Source organism: Hyposmocoma kahamanoa, unplaced genomic scaffold (assembly GCF_003589595.1).
Source record: "Hyposmocoma kahamanoa isolate Upper Pololo Valley unplaced genomic scaffold, ASM358959v1 88, whole genome shotgun sequence".
NCBI classification, from domain to species: domain Eukaryota; kingdom Metazoa; phylum Arthropoda; class Insecta; order Lepidoptera; family Cosmopterigidae; genus Hyposmocoma; species Hyposmocoma kahamanoa.
Window position 1 is genome coordinate 21,337,879 of NW_020654466.1, and position 27,823 is coordinate 21,365,701.

The window sequence follows — 27,823 nt, forward strand, 5'->3', positions numbered from 1 at the left end:
CCAAAGAGAGGATTTAAATGTAGAAGTTACTTGTAAGCAAAAGTAAAAATGACTGAGTAAAACAATTCATTCAAGTTATATATATACATATTTAATGCATGTATTCATAGCCCCGCAGTAGGGAAACCCTGTGTCATGGGTGCCATGGACATACACACAGACAATCACAAATGACATCAAAACTTACGACATAAATGTAAGTGAAATATTTCTCCCGGCCGGAATCGAATCCGTGACATCTGCATGGTAGACCAGCATGGTAATCGTTCGGCCACGAAGGTTACCAGTTAGTCTTTTAAGATACAATAATTAAATAGGCTTTCTAGCAGCGCGTCAGCGAAAATTGTGTCCTTAACGTAGCTGCTGTTTATCATGCTATTTTCATTGTGATTTTTGGGTAGTTGAAAGAAGAATATCTTTGAACAAATGTTAACAGAAAACTCACTTGTAAATCTTCCGTGTTATCCGGCCATCCAAATATAGAAAAGGTAAACAATCCAGAAGAAAACCAGGTGTCCAGAACATCTTCGTCCCTGTTAAGCGTGATTTCTTCTTTGGTGATGTTGAACTTGGCAGCTGCCTTGACGAGAGCCTCGTCTTCTGTGTGTGCTGACACCCAGAGTTCGTCTTCTGACTAGAGATGAGAGGGAGAGATTAGATTGCAGTTGAAAGTGGCAGTTTAAAAAACTTTCTGAGACAAATTGTTTGATTGAACAATGATTGTGATTTCATGTTTTATTTATTATTTTAGTGATTTCCAAACTTGAATTGCTTATACATAGTAGTAACAAAAAAAGACGGAACAATAGAAATGTTAATATATAAATGAAAACTTCATGCAGAAGACACAGCACAAACCAGTCAATGTACAGTCTAGACGCCATTCTACTATGCAAGAACCAATGTTACGTATATAAGATCAAGAATGTGTAATATCGGTAAAAGCAACGAGTAAGTAGCATTGCTTGCATATAGAATTTATAATAATTCTTGATAATTCTAGGGTCAGCTGACTAAAGCACATAAGCCAAAAAAGTGATTTAATTTTTAATATATAACAATTTTTTTGTTTTGTTTATAATATTGGAAGAATGAAGAGAATGATAAATTTGAAAAAGACGCCACTACAATTTAAGTTACAAAAAAATGAAGTAACAAACGAATTTGACGTATATGCTTTAGTCCACTGACCCTAGAATTTCGAACTGTGGTTTAAGTTATATCTTAAGAAAAGTTACGAGTTTTAATAAGCAATTTGTATCAATAAAAATGTATGTAGTTATCAGTAACAAATTATATTTGTCAGTATGCACATTCAGCATGAAAAGCAGCTGGTCAGGTGAAAATCTTTATATACAAATTACAGCAAATGAAAATGTTTTTTTAACTTATATCGAGGCATATTTAGTTATTTTGGACAATTTATGAAATAGTAATTCTGATGTTGTTTTTTAAGACAATGAATAAATAGTCTCATTATATTGTTGATTGAAATAAATTGCTAACATCTCTAAGACTAATAAAAATATAGCGCTGTCTCTTTCACCCTTTTAGAGAGTGAAAGGGATCGTAACAAAAATCAGCAAAAAATTAATCTTTCAACTCAAAGGTGGCGCCACGGCAAAAAAGCCAACACAAAGATCCGCAACAAGCAAATAGAGAAAATAGTGACATTAGCTGGCTCAATCCGTAGCTAAGTTGGCAGAGCGGTAGCCTCGTTGAGGCAACAGTCGCTGGTTTGAGTACAGTCGGATCAAAGGAATTCTTGTTTGTGTTGTTCGATCTTTGTATCAATAATAATAACAAACTATTTATTTTTGTTATTAGTAGTATTTCTTTTTTAAAAAAAAGATGAATAACATGGTAGTAATAAATAACATCATGATATTCAATAAAAATATTAATCAAACTATGTTATGTTATTTGCATGCAAGAGAAATGCAGGGCAACACACACAATGAGTTGGTGAGGGCGCAACATACAAAAGTACCGCGCGAGATAGACGCGCGTGCGCGGCAGCGGATGCGCGCGCTCTTCTTGCGGCCGGACCGCGTGCGCCGACGCCGCGGGGCCGACTTGCTTACGCCGATCGACGGTTCCTCCTTTTCGTAAGCGGGAAATAACAAATCGCATCTTCAATAAAAAAGTGCCGCAATGCGAAAAGTAACGTAAAAAAGTTTTGAAACACTGCTAAATAGACATTGAGTTCTTAGGCTTTCGCGATTGGTGCACAAGGGAAATTATTTTTCGGATCCAAATCGCGTACATTTGGAACTAACAAGTCGTGCTCCTGATGTTAAGCAGTGCCACTCAGTTTAAATCACAAAGATCTGAGGGGCACTGCCACTGCGCCCGTCACCCTGAGACATACGTTGACAAGGCTCATGTGCCAGTAATTTCACCAGCACCCTTACTATTAAAAGCCCGGAACACAGTGATGCTCACGGCATTATTACACTATTAAAATTAAGTAACAATGTATGTATAAGTTATACCATTCATATTTATTTATTTATTAATTGTCTAAATTATGACATTCACCACATAAAAACCAAAGGTGTAAGAAAAAGTTATAAAAAATGTGATTTTCAGTAATTTGCAAAAACTTGCTTGATCCATAGACACTTTTGATGTGTGTTAAAAAAAATAACGTACATTTCACCAGACATGCGTACCATTTGTCTTTATGTGCCAAATATGTCAAAATTGTATTTGCTATGGTTAACAACATTTTAAGTTTTTATTGAATTGATATTCAATTATTTTTTGTGAAATTATTCCACTAGTTTGTTATGATTATTAATACAAAGATCGAATACTCAGAAAAAATTCCTTCGATCCGGCCGGATGCGAACCGAGATTCCTCATAGATGGCGCTACGACTAAAAAGTCGTTGAAAAAACCAAATACAAAGATACGACGCAAGCACATAGAAAAATTAGTTGCTTAGTTGCTATTGCGTCTGGGACGGTAAGCTAGAAGACGTCGGTTCGAATCCGGCCGGATCGAGGGATTTTTTCTGAATGTTCGTTTTTTGTATTAATAATTATAACAACGACATTTTAGTTTTTCGTACGTTAATTTTATTATTATTATATTAGTTTCCCAAAAATGTTACTTCTCGAATTAAGCCACTTTATAATTGAGACTGCCAAATATATCACATCTTTGTTTAACATAAACTTAAGTTACGTTGATATTGATGAAAGTCACTCTATACGTTGTCACATTTGAGATAATATTATACAAATTTGACAAACAAAAATTATTTATCGTCAAAATTTCATTTTGTATTGTTGAGCAGCAACATCGAGTATATAACCAGAAATAGAGAGGAAACGTCACTTAATTTGTTTGAAAACTATTCTGCCATATCATTACGGTGACAACTGCGCTCCCATTGACCAGCCCGATTCGAAACAATTGACGAAAATAGACATTGTCCTTGGGTGCACATTGGTCATATTAACATTATCATATTAATTTTTTTCTCAGCAGGATCTGATCTAAATCAGGCACAATTAAGGTCAACAACTTACCTCTTCCCGTTCTTCTGGCAACGTCACTTTATATGCAGGAATACGATGCCCCCACCATAGCTGTCTCGAAATGCACCAATCGCGGATATTCTCCATCCAACGATACCAGATCTTCTCGTGCACATCTGGGATGATTTTGAGTTCGCCCGTTTTGACAGCTTTTATTGCATCCGCTGCCATTTTGTCGCAACGAATGTACCTGGCATTAAATAATAATAATGAAGTAATTAAATATTCTTCATTGTACTTTAAAATATTACAATGACAACACAGAACAGTAATGTATGTATCACAGAAAAAGCTAATGTACAACCATTGAGTATATAACCAGAAACAGAGACGAAATGTCATTTAATTTGTTTGAAAACTATTCTGCCAAATCACTACGGTGACAATTGCGATTGGTCAGCCCGAATTCGAAACAATTGACGGGTGTCGTCAAGTGTTTCACTTCAAATCGAATAGTTTAACGTGAGCATTGCTATAATGAACGGAAATTGCAAAATTACATGTTTAATATTTAATTACCGATAAAATGCGATTCCGTTTGTTTTGTAATTAGATGTTTTACTGTTTTTCCCACACCTCCGAATGGAACAGCCCCCCATTTTTAGAGATATTATATTTATTACAATAAATACAGAATATTTTTGAAATATACGGAGACGTACACACAGGTCAGTTATTGGCGATGTACTATTTCAGTTTTCTAATTTATGATTTCAACGCAAAACGAAAGTTGATATTTAAAAGTGATACAAGGCCCATATGCCTGATGATTTGCCAGGGATGGGTCTCTATTTCTAGTTATATACTCGATGTGTACCACAATTACCGTGATAAAGTGGACATACAAATTAATTGCAATCAACTGACGTTATTACCATAATATAAACACCCTGTCACATAGTCTTTCTTATTTCTCTGTAATACTTTTGCTTGTATTCTTTTATCATGTAGAGTGGTTGGAATTACTGTATTTGTAAATTAAGTCAAAGACCAGCCAGTGGAAGACGTAGGGTGTAATACAGTTTTATTTAAAACTAGTAAGAGCGCAATTTAATCAAATTTTAAAATGTTCCTCAGATAATAATGTCACGTAATTTTAAGATACCATGCAATTGTATTGCCTCAATGAAGATTTATTATTATTATCATACAATAATACAAATAATGGTAACTTTATACAACGTAGCAGCGCGCTTTGTATGTGTGCGTACCTGACACGCGGTACACGGCACAAGTATGCACACATTTGTATAATCACGTGATAAATTCACGTTGCATAGCGCTGGTGGTCTGACGCGCTTTTCATTATTATGCGAATGTGTGTGTGTTTCAATGGAGTTACCATACTTGTCTTATACTATGGTATTACTTCATGGCTGGCTGCACAAATTGATAGCGAATAGTTAATAGGCCAGTTTTATCAATCAATCATAGGATGCTGGAGTGATAAGAGTGTTTCCCTCAACGTCTCCCTTATTCATATCGAGTTCTTAAGTTTTCGCGATTGTTACACATAGAAAATGAAACTATTTTTCCGGATTTAAATCGAAGCGAAGTATTTGTACCCGCGTCAAAGAACATACAGCTGATGTCAAACACAGTCGCGTAAACAAGTCTGCAGTCTGCGAGCATGTCATGGATAAACCTACACATTCAATGAAGTTTGATAAACCCCAGGTCCTTGCAAAAGAAGTCCGTTATCTACACAGGACGCTGCGACATGCCACTGCAATTAAAAAACATCCTAATTTCAACAGGGAAGATGGTTTCTTCGTACCACCAGTTTGGGATCTAGTATTTCCTCTGATGAAAAATCCCAAACAGACATAAGACTGCAGTACTAATTAATATGTTTTAATTTATTCTAATTTCTATTATAAATTAATAATAAATTTAAATTAATAAAAAATCATTGAATAAAATCATTCATAAAACGTAATGTAGCGTAAATTGGAATATTTCTTTGTAAATAAATAACTTTTGTAACTATAGTGAAAAAATAGGGTGGTATGCTCATATTAGACATAACTGATTGATGACTGTACCGCCTCAGTCAACCGTGACCATGGGACTTGTAAAGGGCCGGAAACGTTGGTTTGTTTGAAAAAACAATTACACGCGATTTAAATCCGGAAAAATACTTTCATTTCCTATGTCTCCCTTATTGTTATATTCCGACACAATTATATAAAAAAGTCTGCTTGGTCGCCGAGATTGTCCTGGGAAAATAAGGTTACTATATAGCATTTTTATCTGTACATTTCAAATAAAACTTTCCATTTAAAAAATCGGATATCAAAAGTTCTTGTAAGTGCATCCATTTGCCAAGTTTTTTTGAAATCGGTTACCGGAAAGTACGCGATACCGGATTCTTCCCCTAGTCTGCCACGATTTTCTTCAAATATAAAGTTTGATCAATACTGAGGTACCCTCTTTCCAAATAAAAAATAATAATCGAAATCGGTTTACAAATGAGTAAACGCGTACCAAAAAAAAACACCGTCTAATTGCGAACTTTCTCCTTTTTTCAAGTCGGTTAAAAAACTTACCATTGGGGCTTAAGCATCGGTTCAATGATGTCTTTCGAGCGGCTGCACTGTGGGACGATCATCGCGTGTTCTTTTGTTTCGCGATATAACTTTTGTTGCTCCAACGTCTTTATTATTGCACGACGCACGTCGAAGCGTTTCATACCCTGTCACATAGAATTGATTCATATTATATAACACATGAGCTTCATCTATTCACGTGAACATTTTTTTTTTGGGTTTTGTTGAGACATACGCGAACAGAATGATAAAGAATTTAAAAAAAATAGATAGATTAACCTTTATTCACTAATATGACATAAATACAGATTAAACACAAAAGTAAAAATATACTTAAAGCGTCTGGCACGGTATGCTAGAAGACGTCGGTTCGAATCCGGCCGGATCGAGATCGGGAGTAATTTCACATAAAAAATAATTGAATATCAATTCAATAAAAATGTAAATACTTTTGAAATTTCGAATCGTTCTCTATTTCCTTTATATCTGCCTCCGTAGCCGAACGGTTACCATGCTGGACTGCCACGCAGAGGTCCCAGGTTCGATTCCCGGGCCGGGAGAAATATTTGTATGGCCTACATTTATTTCTCTCGTGAGTTTGGATGTAATTTGTGGTTGTGTATGTGTGTGTCCATGGCACTCGCGTACAGAGTTTCCATAGTGCGGGGCTATGTTGAGTGTGTGCGTTATTTATTATTATTTATCTTATAAATTCATGTGAACCGAGCCTTTATTTAACTTTCGCTAAGTCTAGGCCACAAGGGTAGGAACAATTTGCGAAAATCGACTTTTCCAAATTGGTTCTGGACCTCAATTCAGAACTCTTCGATAATTTAACAGAATCGTACGATTAGACATCGTTCTCGAATCGAAGGGCGCTTTTCGAGCTATTTTGAACATTCCGAGTTAAACGTTCGAATCGGATTCGGATACGAGGGTCTACTCTCGATCTCCGTCCGACATCCGTCCTAAACAATTACTGCCAAATAAGCAATATTTGACCAAATGAAAAGACGCGTGATGCGAATGAAGCTTCATACTGGATACTTGTCTTTTAATTTTGTCGAATATTATTATATGATTCGTAGTCCCGACGCCGGAGCCACAGGCGTGAACAACTAGGTTATGTGGAGATTTTGGAGCAGAAGCTGTAGTTTTGGAAAAACACAGATATTTTGTTTTGATGGTATTAAAGGTTTGCACTCAAAAAGCATTCTTCCCAAGTAGTATTATGAAAAATGATCGCCGTATCTTCTGCATAACATACTATATCTGCATTTCCCAGTTTTAACATACAAAGATCATTGAGATATATAAGAAACAAAGTCGGCCCGTATCGTACCCTGAGGTACTCCGAATGTCACTTCTCGAGTACTACTAAAAGTGCTTTTCACCTTAACTTGTTGTCTTCTACCTGCGAGATAACTATCGAACCAATTTAGCGCTGTACCACGCACACCCAACTTTTCCAGCTTTTTGAGAAGAATTGGAACAGCCACTGTATCAAAGGCCTTGGCTAAGTCAAGGAATACTCGTATACAGGGCTGTCTGCCATCCAGATACGATGATATTTTTTCGGTCAGAGTTCTAACAGCGCCCTCATTAGACTTCCCTCTTCTAAACCCAAACTGCTGGTTTAATAGCGTTCCCATACCTTCTACATACGACATTAATCTTTTATTAACGACTTTTTCCATGACTTTGGAGAGAGCAGGGAGCAGGGATATAAGCCGGTAATTATTGTAATCTGTACCGTCTCCTCCTTTGTGTATTGAGGTAATTGTTGCTATTTTAAAGGTATTAGAGACAACTCCAGATTCCATGCTTAGGTTGATGATATCTGTCAGTCGAGGCACTATACAGTTTTTGCCGTCTTTAATAAGTTTATTGTTAATTCTATCTATTCCAGGAGCACTGTCAGTTTTTAGGCTCTTTATTATAGATTCTATCTTGTAATAGTCAGTTGGATACAGGTGCAGGGAGCCCACCAGGGAGCTGGATGTATCAATTTTTCTTGTTAGGACGTCCAATGTCACTTCTAGTCTCTCCAATGTGCAGTAAGTTAGTGATCTTCCTATAGATGCAAAATGAGCATTAAGTGCATTTACCGATTCTTCCGGAGTTTCCTTTATATGTAACATTTTGGCTGACACGTTTGCTGTATTCTTCCTGCGAGTGATAGTATTTATTGTATTCCACAATTTTTTATTATCTTTCTGGTGCAGTTTTAATAAGTCACTGTTATATGAATTTTTAATTTTTCTTAGCAAATCTATATAGAAGTTTCTGTATCTGGTATAAATTATGTTATTTACATCATTCTTCGGCTCATTTCTTGCCTTTTCATGTAAATAGTCTCGAACCTCAGAATATCTTATCAAACCTCGATTCATCCAAGGCTTCAATATTACTATTTTTCGACGTATTTTGACTTTTGCAGAGCTAGATTCCATGATGTCACGGATGATATTAACAAAAGTATTAGTTTGATCCTCAACGTCCCTAACGCCTTGTAGTCTTGACCAGTCAATGTTATTTAGTGCGGAAATTACATTTTGTGATTATAGCGCATTTTGTTAATTGTAGGTTTGGATTGTGTTGTTACTTCATGCGTTAATCCGATGATTACAGTTCTGTGGTCAGTCACTGATGTGCAGATGATAACAGTTTCAGCACTAGTTTTTCCTTTTATGAATACGTGGTCAAGGAGAGCTTCATTTCGCGTGGGGTTATCAACAGCAGACAAAAATCCTAGTTCAGACATCATGCATACGTATTCAGTGGTATCAGTTGAATGATTTGTAGTATCCAGTATATTTATCTTCATGTCACCGGTGAATACAAAAATCAGATTTTTGTCGAGTCTCACAATTTCGTCATGGAGTGAATTTATAAAGGGATCAATATTCTTAAATAATGGAGACCTATAAATAGCTAAAACCGTGACATAATCTTTTATAACGATAGCTAAACAGTTGGATTCGTTCATGTCCGGTTCGATGCACTGTGGCGATAGGGTTTCTTTTACATAAGCAATAACACCACCAGGTTTGTTGATGAACTTTGTGGTATTAAATTGATAATAACCTTTTAATTGACCAATTGTTGAAGTTTCGTTTATCCAACATTCTGTAAAAATCATTATGTCAATATCTAATTTCAGTCTGTTTAGAAGTACCAAGAAATCGTCAAAGTTGTGATTGACGCTACGAATATTCAATGTCAATATTTTTGTGCTGTAGTGATCTACCAAAGTGCAACAGTCCTCAGCTTTGGCAATAGAACGGCAATTTATGAAACTCAATTCGTCTAAATCTTTAATAACAGTGTGTGTATTCATTATTAAGTAATAAAATATCGATAAGAAAAATTCTGAGAAAATGCCGTTCCATGTCCATTCCTGTGTACTGTTTAGATTCAGAGTCAATTTTATCTGGTGTAGTTTGTGTTGAGTGTTGTGTGAAATTGTTTTTGTGTAATTTCTGTGTGCATTGTTTGAATCTATGTTGTCTGAGTTGTATTTTAAAAATGTACTTAAATAAAAACAAAATGTATTTATAACTAATTAAATCAATTTCGTTGAGTGGTAGTTGGTCCCACCAGCTTTTTATATAATTCTTTATTGCACAAAGAAAAGACACATAAAACACACATTACAAAGGACATATACAAAGGTGAGCTTATCTCTAGAAGAGACCTCTTCCAGCCAACCCTAGCCGTGGTGTAAAAGTGAAGTCTGCGGGACTAATTATTGTACAATAAAATTAAAATTGAAATGTGACTAAAAAAATATATAAATGATGGTAATATACATGAGCTTTATAAACATAAATACATATATAAGCACAATATATATTATAATAACAAATTACTAATTTATATAAAATATGTTACCGATTAACTAACTAACGCGTTCGACAGGAAGTGCTCTTTTAATTTGTGTTTGAAAGTGTGACCGATGGACTGTCACGAATACCAGCAGGCAGTTTACATTGACAAGGCCGGGGATCGAACTCGGGACCTCAGAGATAGTGTCACTATGGAAACCGGTGTGCAAGCCACTCGACCACGGAAAACGTCAATTATTGTTACTTTTTATTAGTAATTTAGTTAATTAACTTAACTAAAAATAACTCACTGCAAAAGGTCCACAGTTGTCGAGCATCTTGCCCTCGTCGTCCAAGATGGTGATGAACGGCAGCTTGTGTCTTTTGCCGATCTCAAAGTCGTTAGGATCGTGCGCAGGAGTGATTTTGACAGCGCCTGTAATCAAAAGTTGCGGTGCGTTTGTAGGTATTAATTTGTGGGGTCATTACGACAATGATATTGTAAAAGAATGTAAGAATTTTGTAAATGTGTATACTGGCTGAATCAGCATTTTTTTTTATAATCGGTTCACAAAACTGGATACAAATTCTTAAATAAACTAAAAGTTATTGGTTAACCTTATAAGGTGAAAAGAGTGCATTCTTCTAGATGTGAACAAAACATTTTGTATTTTAAACAAAAAGTGGTTTAACAAAATTATTGTTAAACCACTTAAAATTTAGATATAAAATTTATAAAAAAGTTAAAACTCATTTAGTGTTGTTGAAAAAATAATATTTTTCAGTAAAAAAAAAAAAATTTTCCCGATATTTTTCATTTTTCTCACTTTTCGCTGTTTTCGAACACACGCTTGAACAAAAAGGGACTATGTCAAAATTGTTTTCACAAAAAAGACTTAAACACTAAAACTAAAACAGTATCCTTGCACCTTCTGTGGTTTCGGATTTAGGAAATTTAAATGGAACCACTTCCGAGACCTCCTCTTTCCAACATAAAAAGAATTATCAAAATCTGATCAGTTATCGCGTAACATACATAAAAAACATACAGTCGAATTGAGAACCTCCTCCTTTTTTTGGAAGTCGGTTAAAAACGATTCCCTATCGCTACTTTTGGATACTTTGTACTGCCAGTTGCCAGTTTTTACACAACCATTTTTACTTACCGGTTCCAAATTCCATGTCCACATATTCATCGGCTATGACTGGCAATTTCCTTTTTAATATCGGGTGCACTAAATTTTTGCCGATCATGTGTTTGTACCTGATGAAAAAGAAGTTATCTTATAACATAAGTGTTCTTCGTCACTTCTGCTATGAAACTAGTTTTTCGAATCTCAATTGCCCATATTTGTTTTTTCAAATCAACATTTCGGGCCCTTGTCTCAGATAGCCTTTACCATGTTATTTTTATTTTATGATACTAAATGTCGGGAGAAACAAGTCGTACATACATCTGCTTCCGTTTGTCAAATATCTAAAATTTGTTACTTATTCTTCTTACGGAAATCTGCGTCAAAAAGAGTAGTAGAGTTTAATCAATATCGTAGCGCAGTTGGCGGTACGGTAGCCACGTTGAGGCAACTGTTGCTGGTCGGAGTCTGTTCGATCTTTGTATCAATAAAGATATAATAGAGAATTGAGATATAAGTTTAAAGAGATTAACATTCTTATACTAACGTCACAGTATATTTATAAGAATGTTATTTTTTTTTTTTTGTGATAACTACACATAATTAATACGAAGAATACAAATAAACTAGCTGTTCACAAAATCTGAAATTCATTTAAGGGTCAATGTATACGCTTCTATAATAAGATTCCGATTGATGTTTTAAATTTGCCCTTTACGAGGTTGAAAACTATAATAAACACAGCTTCTCAAAATAAAAAAAATACAAAGAGCAACCTCTAGAGTGTCTTGCTCATTCTTCTCAGGAGAATCTGCCTTATGAATGAGCAGTAGAGTTTAAAATTATGACGCAAGCGCAATTTGCGTACCTAAGGAATAAAGATTATTTGACTTGTATAATAATAACAAAATAATGGAGTATTTTCACAAAAAGTAGATGAAAATCATTATAGTAAAAATATTATTGTAAACAACCTAACCTCCGGTTAAAAAAACCGACCTCAAAAGTCATTCATCCCCTAGTTTGCCACCCTTAGAGGTGGAATATTTTCTTGAAATTTAAATGGGACCACATCTGAGGTACCTTCTTTCCAACAAAAAAAGAATCATCAAAATTGGTTCACAAATGGCGGCGTTAACGCGTAACATACGTACAAAAAAAACATACAGACGAATTGAGAACTTCCTCCTTTTTTGAAGTAGGTTAAAATAGTGTTCAGTTAATTTCAAATGAAATTTGTTTACCTAAGAAACAAAGATTATTGGAATTTGTTTTCTTTTTTTTTATTTTGAAACATTACCTTAGGTCTTTAGGGTGCACAGCGACAGCCACATCACCCAACATGGTCTCAATTCGAGTGGTGGCTACGATTATTTCGTCATCTGAGTTCTCTGCTTTGTACGCAAAGTGCACTAGTACACCGAACTCTACCTGGGAAGAAATTTTACAAGAATGAATAGAAAAACGAGAGGGAGATGGTTGATAATGTTATTTTATGATATGACCTAACCTATAGTCTGTCTTTTTTTGGAGACGAGTAAAATGACATTTGCAGGGTTGCTAGTACATAATAATATAACAATATTGTGGGAACAACAACAGTGAATGATCAAAATCCCAATTTAATAAAATGGTTTTTTCTTACAATTTGTGACCAGAAACTAATGTTTCATTAAATATTTCATCTTGCTGTATCTTGCTACGCCTTTCAGGAGACCTTTAATGGTTTTAGACAAAGATATTTGGTGAATGTTATTTAAATGATAATCAAGTCAATTATCATTTAAACAATGCACCGTTATAACGTGTATAACGGTGCATCCATTATACATGAGTACGTACGATGATATGAGAAATTGTATGATTTTAAGTTTAGTCAAAGAGTTCGTATATATGTGCAGAAAATTTTGGGTGCCTTAAACGCGTTCTGTTACGGCTGATTCGTCACGGTTGATTTCCATACAAAATTAAATCAATATTTTCGCCACTGCGGCTTCTTTTATGTATATATTCCATTTCCAATAAAAAACTATTTTTTTCCGATTATCGCGTATACCAAAATTAACGCTTAAAGTCCAAAGATGATAAAAAAACGGTCAAATCTTTGCTCGAATTAATTGAAATTCAACGCTTGTTAAATGATTTGCGTACAAGTACTCAGACGATTGCGTTATTCTATTGTATGAAAAATACAACACTTTATTAAATTTGACCAACTTCTGCTGCCTCGATTTTTTCTTCCGATACAGTAACATGATCCTTACAAGAAACTGAGTCTAAAAAATGAGTAAATATTACACAATCTTATGGATAACTCACGCCTCACAAAATTTGAATATGCTAAAATTGTACTTTTAAAAACATAACCTATGATATATTAGGTTTTACTTTGGTGGTCATTTACCAAATGATTATCACTAATTACAGGTTTCTTACCACGGTGTTAATTCTTTTCATTTTCCCGATATTTTGGAACGGATACACGCTACATTTCATACAATTTCTTTTATTCTCGTCACTTCGGATCCTAGTTTTAAAAAAACACAATGTCCTTAAGAGGATTTGCATGCATAAATACCTTCTGGTCATATCCAGGCAAGGCCAACATAGTCCGTCCTTTTAACTCCAGCTTATCCACTTCAATCTCCGAAATAGCACTCTTCAATGCACATGACCAGTTAACCAATCGATTAGCTCTATAGATGTCTCCCGCTTCGTGCAATCGTATGAACGCTTCGTTGACGGCGCGGCACATTGACGGGTCCATGGTGAAGCGGGCGCGGGACCAGTCGTAGGATGAGCCTAGTGAACGGAGTTGCTCGTAGATACGGTCACCTTTTCTGTGTAGAAATGAAACTATTTTTAACCGACTTTAAATTCTTAATTCGGTTGTATGTTTATTTTGTATTTATTTTATATGTTACGCGATATCTCCGGCATTTGTTGATTTTGATGGTTCTTTTTTGTTGGAAAGAGGGTACCTCAGTAAATTCGAAGAAAACATTCCACCTCTAAGGGTGGCAAACTAGTTTCGCGCACTTTCCGGTAACCGATTTCAATAAAACTTGGCAAATAAATGTAATTCCAAGAACTTTTGACGTCGGTTATTCAAATGTTTTATGCCCCACCTATGTAAGTTGCCTATCATAGGTAGGGCACCAGATAGGGATGTTCACCCCTTCAGTTGTGAGGAAGAGGGATGTAGTCTAGGCTCTACTCTGTGAGTAGAATCACTGGCTGAGTGAATATAGTTTTGTATTTAGAATGTGTTTGAAAAAATGAAATAGAAAGAATAGAACATCTTGATAGTTCGTAATGTAACCCGAGGCTGAAAATATGTAGAAAAGTGCAATAAAGCAAGTTTTGAAGATTATCCCAGTTTATATTTACAAAAGTACCTCTTGCTACGCATCCTAAGCTACGCCCTAGCTTACAGTACACACATTGAGGTTATTTAGGGCCTTTTTAATTTTTTATGTCGTACGCCGATGGTAAGCGACACGCCTGTTCATAACAGTTGCAGTGCCACGCAAAGCTTTAAATCACAAAGATCTGAGGGGGCATTGCCACTGCGCCCGTCACCCTAAAACATAAGTTGATAAGTCCCATGTGCCTGTAATTTCGCCAGAACTCTCTTACCCTTACTAAAACGCAGTAATGCTTACATTACTGCTTGGCGGCAGAAATAGGTAAGGTGGCAGTACTTCCCTGGACGAACTCTTTCACAAGGAGCTCTACTGCTGCTTAATCTAAATTGCATATATTTGTCAAACAAACCAACGTTTCGAGCCCTTTACAGGTCATGGCTACCTGGTTCATTAGAAAAAAACTAATATACGCGCTTTGTTTTAAACCAAAAACAAAGATCGGCAACAAGCACTTAGAAAAATTCATAAGGCTCGCTGATTCGCTGGTTTGACCTACGTACTCCCAAACAGAGGTCGTGGGTTTGAATCCGGGATCGCACCTCTGAATTTTTCGGAATTTCTGTGCGAAATTTAATTTAATATTTACCATGATCTGTGAAGGAAAACATTCGTGATGAAACCAACACGTCGAAGAAGGTTCACAATACTCGGAAACCGTGATAAGGTATATGAATTTCATTCCTATCATGCGAATAATATAGAATTCACACAAAACCATTTGAATGAATAAATAAATAGCGCACACGCTCATAGCCTCGCACTAGAGAGACCCTGTGTCACGGGTCCGATGGAAATACACATAGACAACCACAAAATAAATGTAGGCGATCCAAATATTTCTCCCGGCCCAGGAATCGAACCCTGGACATCTGCGTGGCAGCCCAGCACGAGTTCGGCCACGAGGCAGTTGTTGTTTATGATAATAATAATAACGCACACACTCAACATAGCCCCGCACTAGGGAAACCCTGTATCGCGGGTGCCATGGACACACACGTAGACAACCACAAATTACACCCAAACTCACGAGAGAAATAAATGTAAGCCATACAAACATTTCTCCCGGCCCGGGAATCGAACCTGGGACCTCTGTGTGGCAGTCCGGCATGGTAACCGTTCGGCCACTGAGGCAGTCAAAAAAATGATGTTAGTAATATAATCGTACGAGGTTGCTAGTCAATTAAGTTTCTTTTGTGAAGGTAATAAAGATATTTTCATTTCATTTCATTTTCATTTCAAAGTGAACAGTGTTGTAAACCTTTGGTACAATGTTACTTACTCATTTTTCCAATGCCAAACACGCTTGATAAACTCCTCTCTGCCAAGTTCGTGTCTGGTCTTTTTCTCTTCGCGCCATATTTTCTTCTCCACCACAACTTGAGTAGCGATACCGGCGTGATCACAACCTGGGTTTAACAACGTCGTGCGGCCTGACATCCTGGATTAGATTATTGAAATTAACAGTAGTGTCACAGTTCTGTTTTCATACAAAAGCTATTGCTTTTACAGTCAACTACCGCTCGGTAGTCAACTGGTGGAGGTGAAGCGTGAACCGCTTTCAAACCCATGAAGAAGCATAATCATATAACATAAACATTTTTGCACAATACACTCATTTATTAGGCTCAATTATTATTGTATTGTTTTATAGTCACAAATTATTCTCTACTGTTGTGAAAACAGAGGTTGCAAACACTTTGCATTTTTACATAAATAGATAAGTTTTATTGCGTATTTATGTTAATAATGGGATAGAGTTGATTTAAAAAAGTTTATGTGTAATTAAATGTACTTAAAATATTTTTATAGGCTATATGTAATAGACATTAATAAAAGTTTTCATTGACAATAGGTGGTAAGATCCATTTTTAATGACAATCAGATACAACATACAACACTATAGTGCCGGCACGCTATGATGCTACGTTGAAGGAGCTAATTGCTGTACATTGTTGCCAACAGTAATGTGCAGTAAAATTTATGGAATGTGTAATTCTAAACACAACTCGGCATTTGTTTTTTAAAAATGAAATCTAATACGATCGTCACTTATGCAAAATAAAGCAGTTTCGAATTGACGACATATTAAGTAAATATTTTTATTTTCGATTTATTAATTTTTTTTTTAAATCTACCCCTTGCAATACTAGTTATAACTCTAAGAAACTTATAGACGTAATTCGCATTTCATTATATTTTTTTCGTTTATTGTAATCTGTCAAAACGGCAATCATAGCGTGCCTGTACTGTAGTAGTATTTATAACTATAAATAAGAATACAATACCTATTCCATCTTGTCAATGCATCTTCAACAGCATTGGTGAGAGCATGTCCTAGATGCAGCGTGCCTGTCACGTTGGGCGGTGGGATCACCATCACAAACTTGCCTTTTGGGTTTGGATCTAGGACGGATTTTCTCTGTAAAAACAAATATTTGGTTGATATTTTTCCATGTATTAGATGTTCAACATTGTTACATTCTAGTCTTAAAAAACAAGTATTCTGCCAGTTGTGTTTGACAACTTTTTTGTTGACAGCTATGGGCTGTTTAGTATTTATTGGAATATGCAAAATGTTATAATTATTAATACAAAGATCGAACGCTCAGAAAAAAATCCTTCGATCCAGCCGGATTCGAACTGACGTCTTCTAGCATACCGTCTAACGTCACGACTAGCGTAATGTCAAAGCTATACCAACTAAGCCACGGAACGAACCAGCGGACCTCACGAATTTTTGTATGTGCTTGCGTCGTATCTTTGTATTTGGTTTTTCAACGACTTTTTAGCCGTAGCGCCATCCATGAGAAATCTATGATATTTCGTCACCCAGTTAGATACCTTTACAGCTACCAACCCCGGCTAGGGATGTCGCTATTCGTTGTATTTAAATTTTTAATGAATTGATATTCAATTATTTTTACGTCAAATACTCCACTAGTTTGTTATAATTATTAATACAAAGATCGAACACTCAGAAAAAAATACTACGATACGGCCTTATTCGAACCGACGTCTTCTAGCATACCGTGCCAGACGCTAGACCAACTAAGCTTCTTTAACTTTTAAACTTTTTATTGAGTGTTCGATCTTTGTATTAATAATTATAACAAACTAGTGGAATAATTTCCATAAAAATAATTGAATATCAATTCAAAAATTTAAATATACAAAGTGTATTTATATCTCCCTCTGAAATTCCGAAATATATTGCATTTTATTCTACATTCAAAAACAAATATTACTCTCGTAGGTTCTCTCCAAGGCATAACTAGATGTTTTCAAATCACACCTTGATTACCTTGTCGAAGTACGGTGTTCACGTTCTAAAACGCATTTTAAAACATTACGAACAATAAACAAAATTATAAAACAACTTTACCGTTACCACTATATGACGCCAACCATAACCTTATACCAGAACACAAAATTAATGACTGTTTCATGAATGCATAAATATAATAATTCCGGTTTGGGAACTTCACCAGTACCTTCCAAACCAAGGTACTGGTGAAATTACCGGCACATGGGACTTATGTTGCAGGGTAACGGACGCAGTGGCAGTGCCCCTCATATCTTTTCGATTTAAAGCTCAGAGTGGCACTGCAACTGTTATGGATAGGCGTGTCGCTTACCATCAGGCGCAGGACTTGTTGGTCCCGTCCCGAAACATTTTAAACAAAAATGTTCACTTGCAAATAAATTTTACTAAACAAAATACATATTCATAAACATATAACCAAAAGACGTGCTAATGATGTATGTAATGTATGTTTGCAAATACCTGTTTGCAAAGTTTTGAGGTTTTTATTTTTATTTCTATATGTAATTGCCTTTAAAGTGTCACCATGGCAATTGATATGCAATACTTGATTAGGGCCTTGTTTTTTAAATTTTTCTTATTATACTAGAACACCAACATATTTAAGGTATACAAGTAAAATTTGTATACCTTGATTTGAATATTTTGTCAACACATACTCTTTTTTCTAAAATTTTCCTAAATATTCGAAAATAAATTGGCGTTGAAACAAATCGTCGCAAAGTTAAGACAAATATAGTCTACCTGCCTAACCCAAATAATGTAAATTTTTAATGTACTTCCTGAAAAGATCCATGACTTAAAAAATATTGTCTCGTCCTTGTGTCCATTTTCTATATATGTTCCTCGAAGTTTAGGTAAAAAAAACTCTTACCTATTCCAATCACTGCCTGATACTCTATGTGTATAACTGGATGTTTATATGTATAAATATACTCTGCCTGATCGCTGGTTACTGGCTATGAAGAACATTAACTTTAATCTAAACTATTGCATCAACACAAACTGGTACACATGTACATTCTGTTCTTTATCATTTTATCATAAATATTTTTTTTATGACTATTGTGATAGGCTGAACAAATTGTGCACCTCGTGGTAAGCATCACTCCTACCTATATAACAGTTGCCGTGGCACTCAGAACTTTTTGAATAGCAAAAATGTGGCACTATGCAGCAGTACCCTTAGTGCCCACTTACACGAGGAGAAAGTTTTGGCGCGGCCGGCCAGTTACCACGCCTTTACGTACGGACAATGGCACATCAGATAACACACTTTTGTTCGAAAATCGCCTCCAGTGGAATGGAGCGAGAACGTCAATGTGCAGCTTGATGTGCTGGCGTGTGTACAATAATGGCGATTTTGAATTCTATTTACTAAGCAACGTCATTTAAATTCCTCTGAATAATACAACGGCGCGGTCGCCGCGCGGGCTGCCGCGTAAACCAAATTCAAATCAGGCTTGCCTGTGACGCTCAATTAAGTTAAAACGTAAAAGCTAAACAAATAGTCAGTATTTTGCCATGACAGTTAGACGTAAGCGGTCGCTGCGCGGCGGTAACGCGGACGCCATTCGGCGACTAATCGAAAAAATGCTTACTTATCAAAATTGGTAACAGAAATTAGACCTGCTACTAAAAACTAGAACACCACATGATTTTATTAGAAAACTTATTTGACAGCGCTTACTCCATATTCTGGTTTGAAAAAGCCCTGCTTCTCCCACCAAGCATACCAGGCAGCTTCCACATACTTGGGGCTGTATGCATCCGGCATAGATCCTGCAATGTCCTTCTTGTCCCCTGGTGCCGTGTTACCTGTGTACACTGCACTTTCTTTTGTTTCTTTCGCTTTTTTCTAAAAATATAAAAAACAACAAGTCACGTTAGTAACCAATAGTAGATAGAATGTGAATAAAAGACACGATACCATTCAACGACGAGTGCTTTTCAAAGCATTGATCGGTGTTGATGAGGTGAAAGGTATGTGTCAGGATCAAGAAACAAGTGGAATGTGGTGGTGCCTGCTTACCCCAATGGGTAAAGGTTGTGAAGTATATGTATGCATGTACGTAAACAGCAGAAATAGTAAACATAATACTTAAGTTTTTGGATATTGTTATACATTGGAAATTAAACTGTTCATTTTTTAGATCTAAAATAATGTATGTATATTTGTTTTTTCAAATAAACTAAAATTGAGGGCTCTTTAAAAGTCCCATGGTCACTTCTCACTGACTTATTATGTATTAGGTAATCAGTGCTATTACTGATTACCTTCCTGATTCCATCCCATTATTGACCTACTCTGTCAACTATGGAATTTTTTGGAAAAAACCAATATATGTGATTTTAGAACCAAAGACAAAGTTTCATTTCCAATAATGTCAGGATTTAGGCAAAATTATTGAGTACCCATAGTTCCATTTCTTTAGGTACTTAACTAAATGTACACAATATTGAGATTGCTATTTAATGAAATATACATTTATAAAACGATTTTTACTTACCTTCATAATATACAAATACTTAGCTTCATATGAAATTGCATGCCTACATTTTTATACCTACTGATTTATAAACTATATGTTTCAATAAAAAGATGTATCAATATTGTTTACATTTAGTTAAGAATCTAAACAAATGGACTATACATGCTTCACTATTCCCTTCTAATCCTACCAATCAATACTTCACAGTATTCTAACAGGTTCCCAAAAAATATTGCTAGAAAAATCTCTGCAAAATGGTGAGGTCATAAAATTCTCAAAACTTATATGCATCTTAAGTAAAATTGTCCATGATCGAGAGAAATAGGCAAAGAGGGGAAGGAAGGCCTTTAGCCAACTGGGGGCATGATCGAGAGAAATAGGCAAAGAGGGGAAGGAAGGCCTTTAGCCTGGGGGCAAAACGGGCTTATAAAAAAACTCAAATTTGAGATTTCTATTAGCTAAAATTATAAGCTACAAAACAAACAATAAATTTGTAACATGTCATGGTGGTACTTGTGTACTATATGTAACAATGATGCAATGCCGCTGACAATTGCAATGTTGCTTTCACCGCCTTATGGTAGACCTATAATCTAACCTATGAACCAATCACCAGGTAAGGTCAGTTTCCTTTCACTTATTTACAGAAGATTTTACAATGTCCTTTAACAAAAATGCATAGTATATATGTAGTAAATCTTTGTGAATACAATGTAGTACTCGGAAACTAACCTCAAGTTTATCTTTCTGCACAGTTGGCGCTGTACTCTGCTTATCAAGTTTAGCCTTAAGTTTTTCCAACTTTGCGGCTTTCTTCGCCTCTTTCTCCAACTGTTTTGCAGTCTTCTCCACAGGTTGATCCTCTGAGGGACCATTCTGCTGCTCGTTGTCAGTCATGATTATATAGAAAAATCACGAAACTAAACTATTCACAGAAAATTATCACATTTGCAACCACGACGACGACAGAAAAACAGTGACTTTTCAAAATTCGTTTACAAATTTGTCTAAATTCGCGACAAATCAGTCGGTTGTAGTCAGACACTGTATGTAACAGACATACAGATTTTGTCAGACGGACTACAGACAAATATATTTGTGAGCGTGTGCATCAAGCATACTACTGGCAATACTGGTCGTCGTCGCCATTTTGTTTTTCAATTTTTGCTGGCCGCGTTCGAAGAGCGTTTGTGCTTTTTGTTTGAAAATTCTAAGAGTATTATTAGATTGAATTAGTGCTATTTGTTTTATTTCTGTCCTACAAATCGTCGTCGCAGTAATGTCGGATCGAGAGGTAATGTATTTCTATCTCGGTTGTTGATGGCGAATGCCGCGCTCAAGCCGCGTGTGTTTTATTTTTCGCATCTTCGATTCTATTTCTTAAGCGTCGGTTTGATTGGGCATTTCAGAGGAGTCGTTCACGGACGCGCAACGGATCACGTGAGGCGCCTCCGAAGCAGCCCGTGATGTCGCGAGGTCACAGCCGAAGCCGGTCGCGGACGCCGCCCCCGCCAAAAGCTACGGGCAGGAAATACCGCAGCCCGTGAGTATCTTCGAGGTCTTGATGACCTTCGACCGCTCATTACAGTTTAAAATTGTAGATATTTATCACCGAATAATAAACACTGGCCACACTTGCCAAATCGTGTTTTTATAACCTCCTCGCCAAGGACGGCGTGATAGCAACGGGTTGCGCAATAGTATTTGCAATTTTGCGATATTTACATTGTATACACGGTAACTACATTCTGTGTAATGGTTTTTTGATCGTAAAACAATTTTCAATTTTATTGTGTGCCACATTGGTCCACTGATAACAATTGTAATGTTGGCTGTGTACATAGTCATGGCCTAAATTGTTATTTGTACTATAATTTATCAATTATCCATAATCGTGTTATATTTACTACACTGACCTTAAAAACACATTTTGTGTAGGACATGTACTTTCATGTATTTTTCTTATCGGCTTATTGTTTGATCAATACACAACATCAACACAATTTACAATCATTGTAAAAGCATCGGCTATTGATCACACATTCTATCTACCTACCCGTAGCAAAACAATAGCACATACCTACATACTATAGGGTTATTTCTTTGATAATGATTACAAACAAATGAGACTTGATTAATGTTCCATAAAATTACAATTAGGAAGTGATATTATTATTTATAAATACCCTTGAAATTTGTTTTTGCATTAAAAATTAGCAAATTTACAGTTTGTGTTGTACACATGTTGTTATTGACTTGGGCATTTGTTAGTCATTTAATATATTCTTAGCTATGCCATAGACCATACATAGCATAAAATGTTTTATAGAACAAATTGATTACACATTCATCTACCTGAATATTCACTCACTGAATGTGACGTAAACTTATGAACCATAAATAATTTAGGATTATTTCCTTAATAATGATAACAAACAAATTAAATTTGATTAATATTCCAAAAAATTACACTTTGCAAGGAGTTCTTAATCATTTAAGTTAAAAGTAAGGTTATCAGTGTAAAAGTGGTGTAACCCAATGACTTATTTTTCTACAATATTACTTTAAATGATGAGTACATAATTATTTTATATTTGAATGCTATTTTTATGTATAAAAAAATTCATAATAATTATTATTACTACTTTAGAATTATTTCTTTGATAATGATTACAAACAAATGAGACTTGATTAATGTTTCATAAAATTACAATTGGGAAGTAATTATTATATAAATAATCTTGAAATTGGTTAAGCATTAACAATGAGCAAATTTACAATTTGTAGTGTACACATGTTGTTATTGACTTAGGAATTTTTTTCCTATGTAATATATCCATTGCTATGCCAGAGACCATAGATAGGGAAACATGTTTTATAGAAGTTGATTACACACTCAACTACCTGAATAATACTGAATGTGAAGGAAAATTATGAACCATAAATAATTTAGGTTTATTTCCTTAATACTTGGTGCAACGGGCTGGTATCCGCAACTCGACGACAAGGCGCCTATTTTGCGTGTGTTAATAATTATAACAAACAAATGAAATTTGATTAATATTCCAAAAAATTGTACTTTGGGAAGGGGTTCTCAAATGAGGCTATCGGTGTAAAAGTGGTGTAACCCATTTAATTTTTTTCTACAATATTATGTCAAATGATACTAAAGTACGTAATTATTTTATATTTGAATGCATTTTCATGTAAAAAAAATTAATTATATATTATTATTACCTATATGGTCATATATAGGGGTGGTAGTCATTATTACAATAGCAGATAATGTATTGCATCATTCTTACACAATTTATAACTAAATATCAAACAACTTTCTAAACTGCTGCAGACTTAGCATGAGCCCGAAGACAAAAGTTATCTTGAAGAAGAGATAACTCAATTTCAATGTCAATTTTCTTTAGAAAATGACGTCACTACGAATTATCTATAACCGTCTACAGGCGCGAGTCTAAGCGCTATGAAGTACATGTTGTCACGCATGCAAATGAAGAGAATTTCTCACTAACCATACGACAGTCAAACTTCACTACTTTTGACAGATCACCCTAGCAAAATATCTCTACTACTCTTGGGGCAGAAGACAAAATATATCTTTCTAATTTAAATTGAATAGTAATTTTATGCTAGGAGAGCGTTTTGTGCCTATGGTAATTATTTATTAAGTTATTACGAGGGAAAACTGGCACGAAAAAGACGAATGACGATATGCGAATTTTGAGAACCTCTCTCTGAGGCCGAGTTCCTCAGTAATTTCAAGGTCTCCTGAGAATTAATAGATTATTTGTGCCAGGAAGTAGATAAGGATCTAACTCCCCAAACTTCCATGGGTACCTATGTCTGTGAGGTTCAAAGTAAGTGAAGGAAAAGAAGACACACGTTTATTACCCAGAATTTGACCTGTAAATTTCGGTGACAAAGTTTATGAACATTTCACTTGAAAGAACAACAGACAATCAGTAAACATAAGATAGTTGTTTTTTGTCAAAATGCTCTTTCAATTCAACAAAAATATCATGATTTAAGTAACAAATATAGCTATACACCAAAATTAGTGTTAACAATATTTTCATTGATTTAATGCACACCATAAACCCTAAAAAACGTCACGGCGGAAATGAATGAAGGGAGTTGTGCCTCTAAAAACTATATTAATTTTTTTTTAAATTAATTTATTGCTGGCCATGGAAACAAAGTCCTTCAGCCGAAAACATAAAAATAAGTTTTTCTGTAAATATGGCCGCCACAAAGAGGATAGGCAATTTGAGGCGGCGTGTTTGGATTGACTCGGGATTCCTTAGAACGGGCCGATACGGGTATTTTAGTTCGAGATTCGTATAATTTCGCGTTTTAATCTTCGATTAAGGCACAATAGCACTATCCTATTCCACTTTAAAGATTTCACAAAGTAATTGAAAGTCAGAATAAAAACGACACTTTTCCCTCCAAAAGGTCCAGACCTCTAAAAACTATTTAGGTTTAGTGTGACCGCTATGAAAATGAAAGGTAATTTTAGTTGCGGCAACTCATTTATCTATACGTAGAGAAAACTTTGTCTACGGTAGAGAGTTTCTCTTCCTGTTAGGTCTTGCTCGGAATAGAGACATAATCGGTAGAGAAGAGAAAGATATCTCTACGCGCTTCATTTTTGCTGTTGTTATGCAATACAGCAAGTGTGCAATAGACAATGATGATGCTGCGATTTCAAAATTTGACGATTATAACCTTTGGTGCACAACATAGTTCTCTTTTAAGTTCTCATTTTATATTTTATTGTTATCCATTATCTTATTGTTATAAGTCACATATTCGAAACTATGACATTGTGTTTAACGTAATTGGAATAATGTCGATTTTAATATTTGTTATCGACAGGCAGTTAATATCAATCAATTTATATACGATTGGTACTGAAAATAGCCATTTTGTTTTGGTTTATTGGTTAATGGTTATATTCAACAACAACAATAGCTTTATAACAGTCACAGATCAGATTTCATTACGTCAACGCCATTATCCGCGATTGAACCACAAATAACAGGTTACTCAATCAGTGTTAGTTAAGTGAAAAGTTACATTTTACTAGGTTTTTTTTTTCCAGTTAAAATTCTAACAGTAAATGATATAATACGCCTCGTTTCAAAATAAATACAAAAGTAAGTACGCTCAAGAAAGTTTACAATAACAGTTATTAAAAAACCGCGTAACATTATTAATTATTACAAACAGTCCTTATTGCCACATCGAGTCATATATGATTACTATAAAATTATTTTTAAATTATTATAATTACTAATTTTAAATTGCTCATTATCGTCTATATGCATTTCATGGGGTTACACCACTTTTGCGTAATGATAGCCAGCCTCAAATAACCTTGGATTTGGTTGAACATTAACAATGAATAAATTTACGGTTTATATTGTACATATAATTATTATGTCCTAACGGAGTCCTATTATCCCAAAAGTTATTTTGGCATATAATTGCCGAATAAACCTGTCTGTTGCCATTTATGAATAAATAGGGAAAATATGTACATTTATGTAGAGGATCTTATAAATGTTTCAGATTTCTTTTTCAAGCCAAATTCATATCTATTGAAGTTTATACAGGATTATTTTCCGTTACGCCTTTCCAGCGTCCTGTAGCGCTGGCTGGTTAGATTATACTATTTAATATTTAGAACTATATAAAAAAATAGAAAGTTGTGAAATGAACATCGGGTGAGTTCTGGACAAATCTTCAAAATTCGAAAATCTTCGAACGCTCACAGTAAATTTTAAATTATGATATTAGTACCTCTCTCTACGCTATAACCACGGCTACGCTCCCACAAGTGGTGGAGTCGCCGAGTACTTGTGGGAACGTAGCCGTTAACCTCTCGCCTAAAGTGAAATCGGTTTCAGCCGGTCGTGTATATGGTTTTCCGTATACAATAAAGGATGAGTTAAATAGGTACTGTAAGTTTGCCTATCATAGGTAGGGCAAGATCTTACAGTACATATTTAACTTATCCCTTATTGTTATACGGAAAACCATATAAACGACCAGCTGAAACCGATTTCACTTAGGCGAGAGGTAAAGAACCTTAGGTGCCATATGGTTATTTTGACTACAAAACGTCAGTGAGAATGAAGTTCGTAATTAGGTATTTAAAATGAATCTTAATGTCAAATAAAGTATGTTAAATAAATAAAAATGACTAGCACTTACACCTTTAAGCACTTTGTCTTGCGTGATTTTGAACAATCTAAAGCAATGTTGTAAAAACATCTAAATTCCAGAATATGAACTTAATATCTTTTACATCTCACAAACTCAAACAATCTTCATTTCATTGGTAACCAAATTACACTGTAAATCGTAACATTGAATAAATTCTACTGCTCATTCGTATGGCAATTTCCTCTGAGAACAATGTGTAAGAAATTTAAAAAAAAGAAATAAACAAATTGTACTGTAATTGTTGTTTATTATTTCTATATAAAAGTACATTTTTTTGATTAATAAAGGGTACAAGGGTAACATTAATAATTAATGGAAAACAATATCAGTCAAATGGCCGCCATATTCTTTTCATGAAATGTTCCATTGCCAATTCGCACATTTGCGGTTGTATGTCCTCGATAACTTCACGAATTCCATCTTTGAGGTCTTGAATCGATTGTGGGCCATTGGCGTAGACCTTATCTTTCACTTAGCCTCAAAGTCCAAACGTGTTAAATCACAAGTTCTCGGTGGCCAATTGTGAGCGCCTCTTCGAGAAATCACACTGTCAGGAAACTTTTCACGCAAAAGAGCGATGATACCGTTACTTTTCGTATCAAAATGAAACTTCTCATTGGAAGACCCTTTATTTTTACGTAATTGTATTTCTAATAACTTTAACGCTTACTACTTTTCCGAGCAGACATTTCCGTATTGATCGAGAATAAGATAACGCTTCGATTAACGCGTGCTTTTGGCGTGCTTTTGACTTCCATTTGCGATCTTTTCCACATGCTGTTTGCTGACAAGTTTACATATTTAACAATGCTTAAATCTACAGGTCTCCCGGGAGATCCCGGTCTCGCTCGGGATCGCCGCGACGTGGGTACCGCTCGTCGCGCTACTCGCGTTCTCGTTCTCGCTCGTACTCACCGCGCGGCTCCTATCGTCGCTCGCACTCCCACAGCCCTATGTCGTCGCGTCGCCGGCACATGGGCGATCGGGTATGTGAGGTTAATTATATTTTTTTTTACTTTTCACTCTCTCATCAGTTGGAATGAACTTCCGCTGCTAGACTTAAGTTTCAAGCAACAGTTCGCGAACAGGTAAAAGATCTTTATTATTCTCATTTGATGTCTTGTGGACAAACGTTGCCAAATATCAACCAAGAATGCAGAGCTAAGGTAAGTCGGACTCTACAGAACAGTATTGTCTTTGTACAAAAGGAAGAAAAGATTAAAGGGTTGCACAAAAGATAGCAAAATTAAGTGATATAATTAATATATTGAGTATTTT

At 35.3% G+C, this 27,823-nt stretch overlaps 2 protein-coding genes across 9 annotated transcripts in view; one reads left to right on the forward strand and one right to left on the reverse strand.

Moving 5' to 3' along the window:
* The window catches only part of LOC113235595 (valine--tRNA ligase), a 33,760-nt gene extending 12,564 nt beyond the window's left edge, over window positions 1-21,196 (reverse strand). The window contains exons 1-12 of one of the 2 annotated variants that reach the window (XM_026471356.1): window positions 21,032-21,196; window positions 19,498-19,665; window positions 16,771-16,904; window positions 15,765-15,923; window positions 13,636-13,897; window positions 12,358-12,488; window positions 11,091-11,188; window positions 10,236-10,360; window positions 6,098-6,243; window positions 3,540-3,738; window positions 1,983-2,102; window positions 446-634 (exon numbers count right to left, since the gene is read on the reverse strand). In XM_026471356.1, coding sequence (XP_026327141.1) covers window positions 446-634; window positions 1,983-2,102; window positions 3,540-3,738; window positions 6,098-6,243; window positions 10,236-10,360; window positions 11,091-11,188; window positions 12,358-12,488; window positions 13,636-13,897; window positions 15,765-15,923; window positions 16,771-16,904; window positions 19,498-19,665; window positions 21,032-21,196 — 1,896 coding nt within the window. The remainder of the gene's footprint in view (window positions 1-445; window positions 635-1,982; window positions 2,103-3,539; window positions 3,739-6,097; window positions 6,244-10,235; window positions 10,361-11,090; window positions 11,189-12,357; window positions 12,489-13,635; window positions 13,898-15,764; window positions 15,924-16,770; window positions 16,905-19,497; window positions 19,666-21,031) is intronic. The other variant, XM_026471357.1, reaches the window with a different exon arrangement.
* A 270-nt stretch (window positions 21,197-21,466) lies between these two features.
* The window catches only part of LOC113235664 (transformer-2 protein homolog beta-like), a 34,666-nt gene continuing 28,309 nt past the window's right edge, over window positions 21,467-27,823 (forward strand). For 4 of the 7 annotated variants that reach the window (XM_026471496.1, XM_026471492.1, XM_026471493.1 and 1 more), the window contains exons 1-3: window positions 21,467-21,593; window positions 21,709-21,842; window positions 27,369-27,540. In XM_026471496.1, coding sequence (XP_026327281.1) covers window positions 21,579-21,593; window positions 21,709-21,842; window positions 27,369-27,540 — 321 coding nt within the window. In that variant the 5' untranslated portion in view covers window positions 21,467-21,578. The remainder of the gene's footprint in view (window positions 21,594-21,708; window positions 21,843-27,368; window positions 27,541-27,823) is intronic. The other 3 variants (XM_026471494.1, XM_026471495.1, XM_026471498.1) reach the window with 1 other exon arrangement.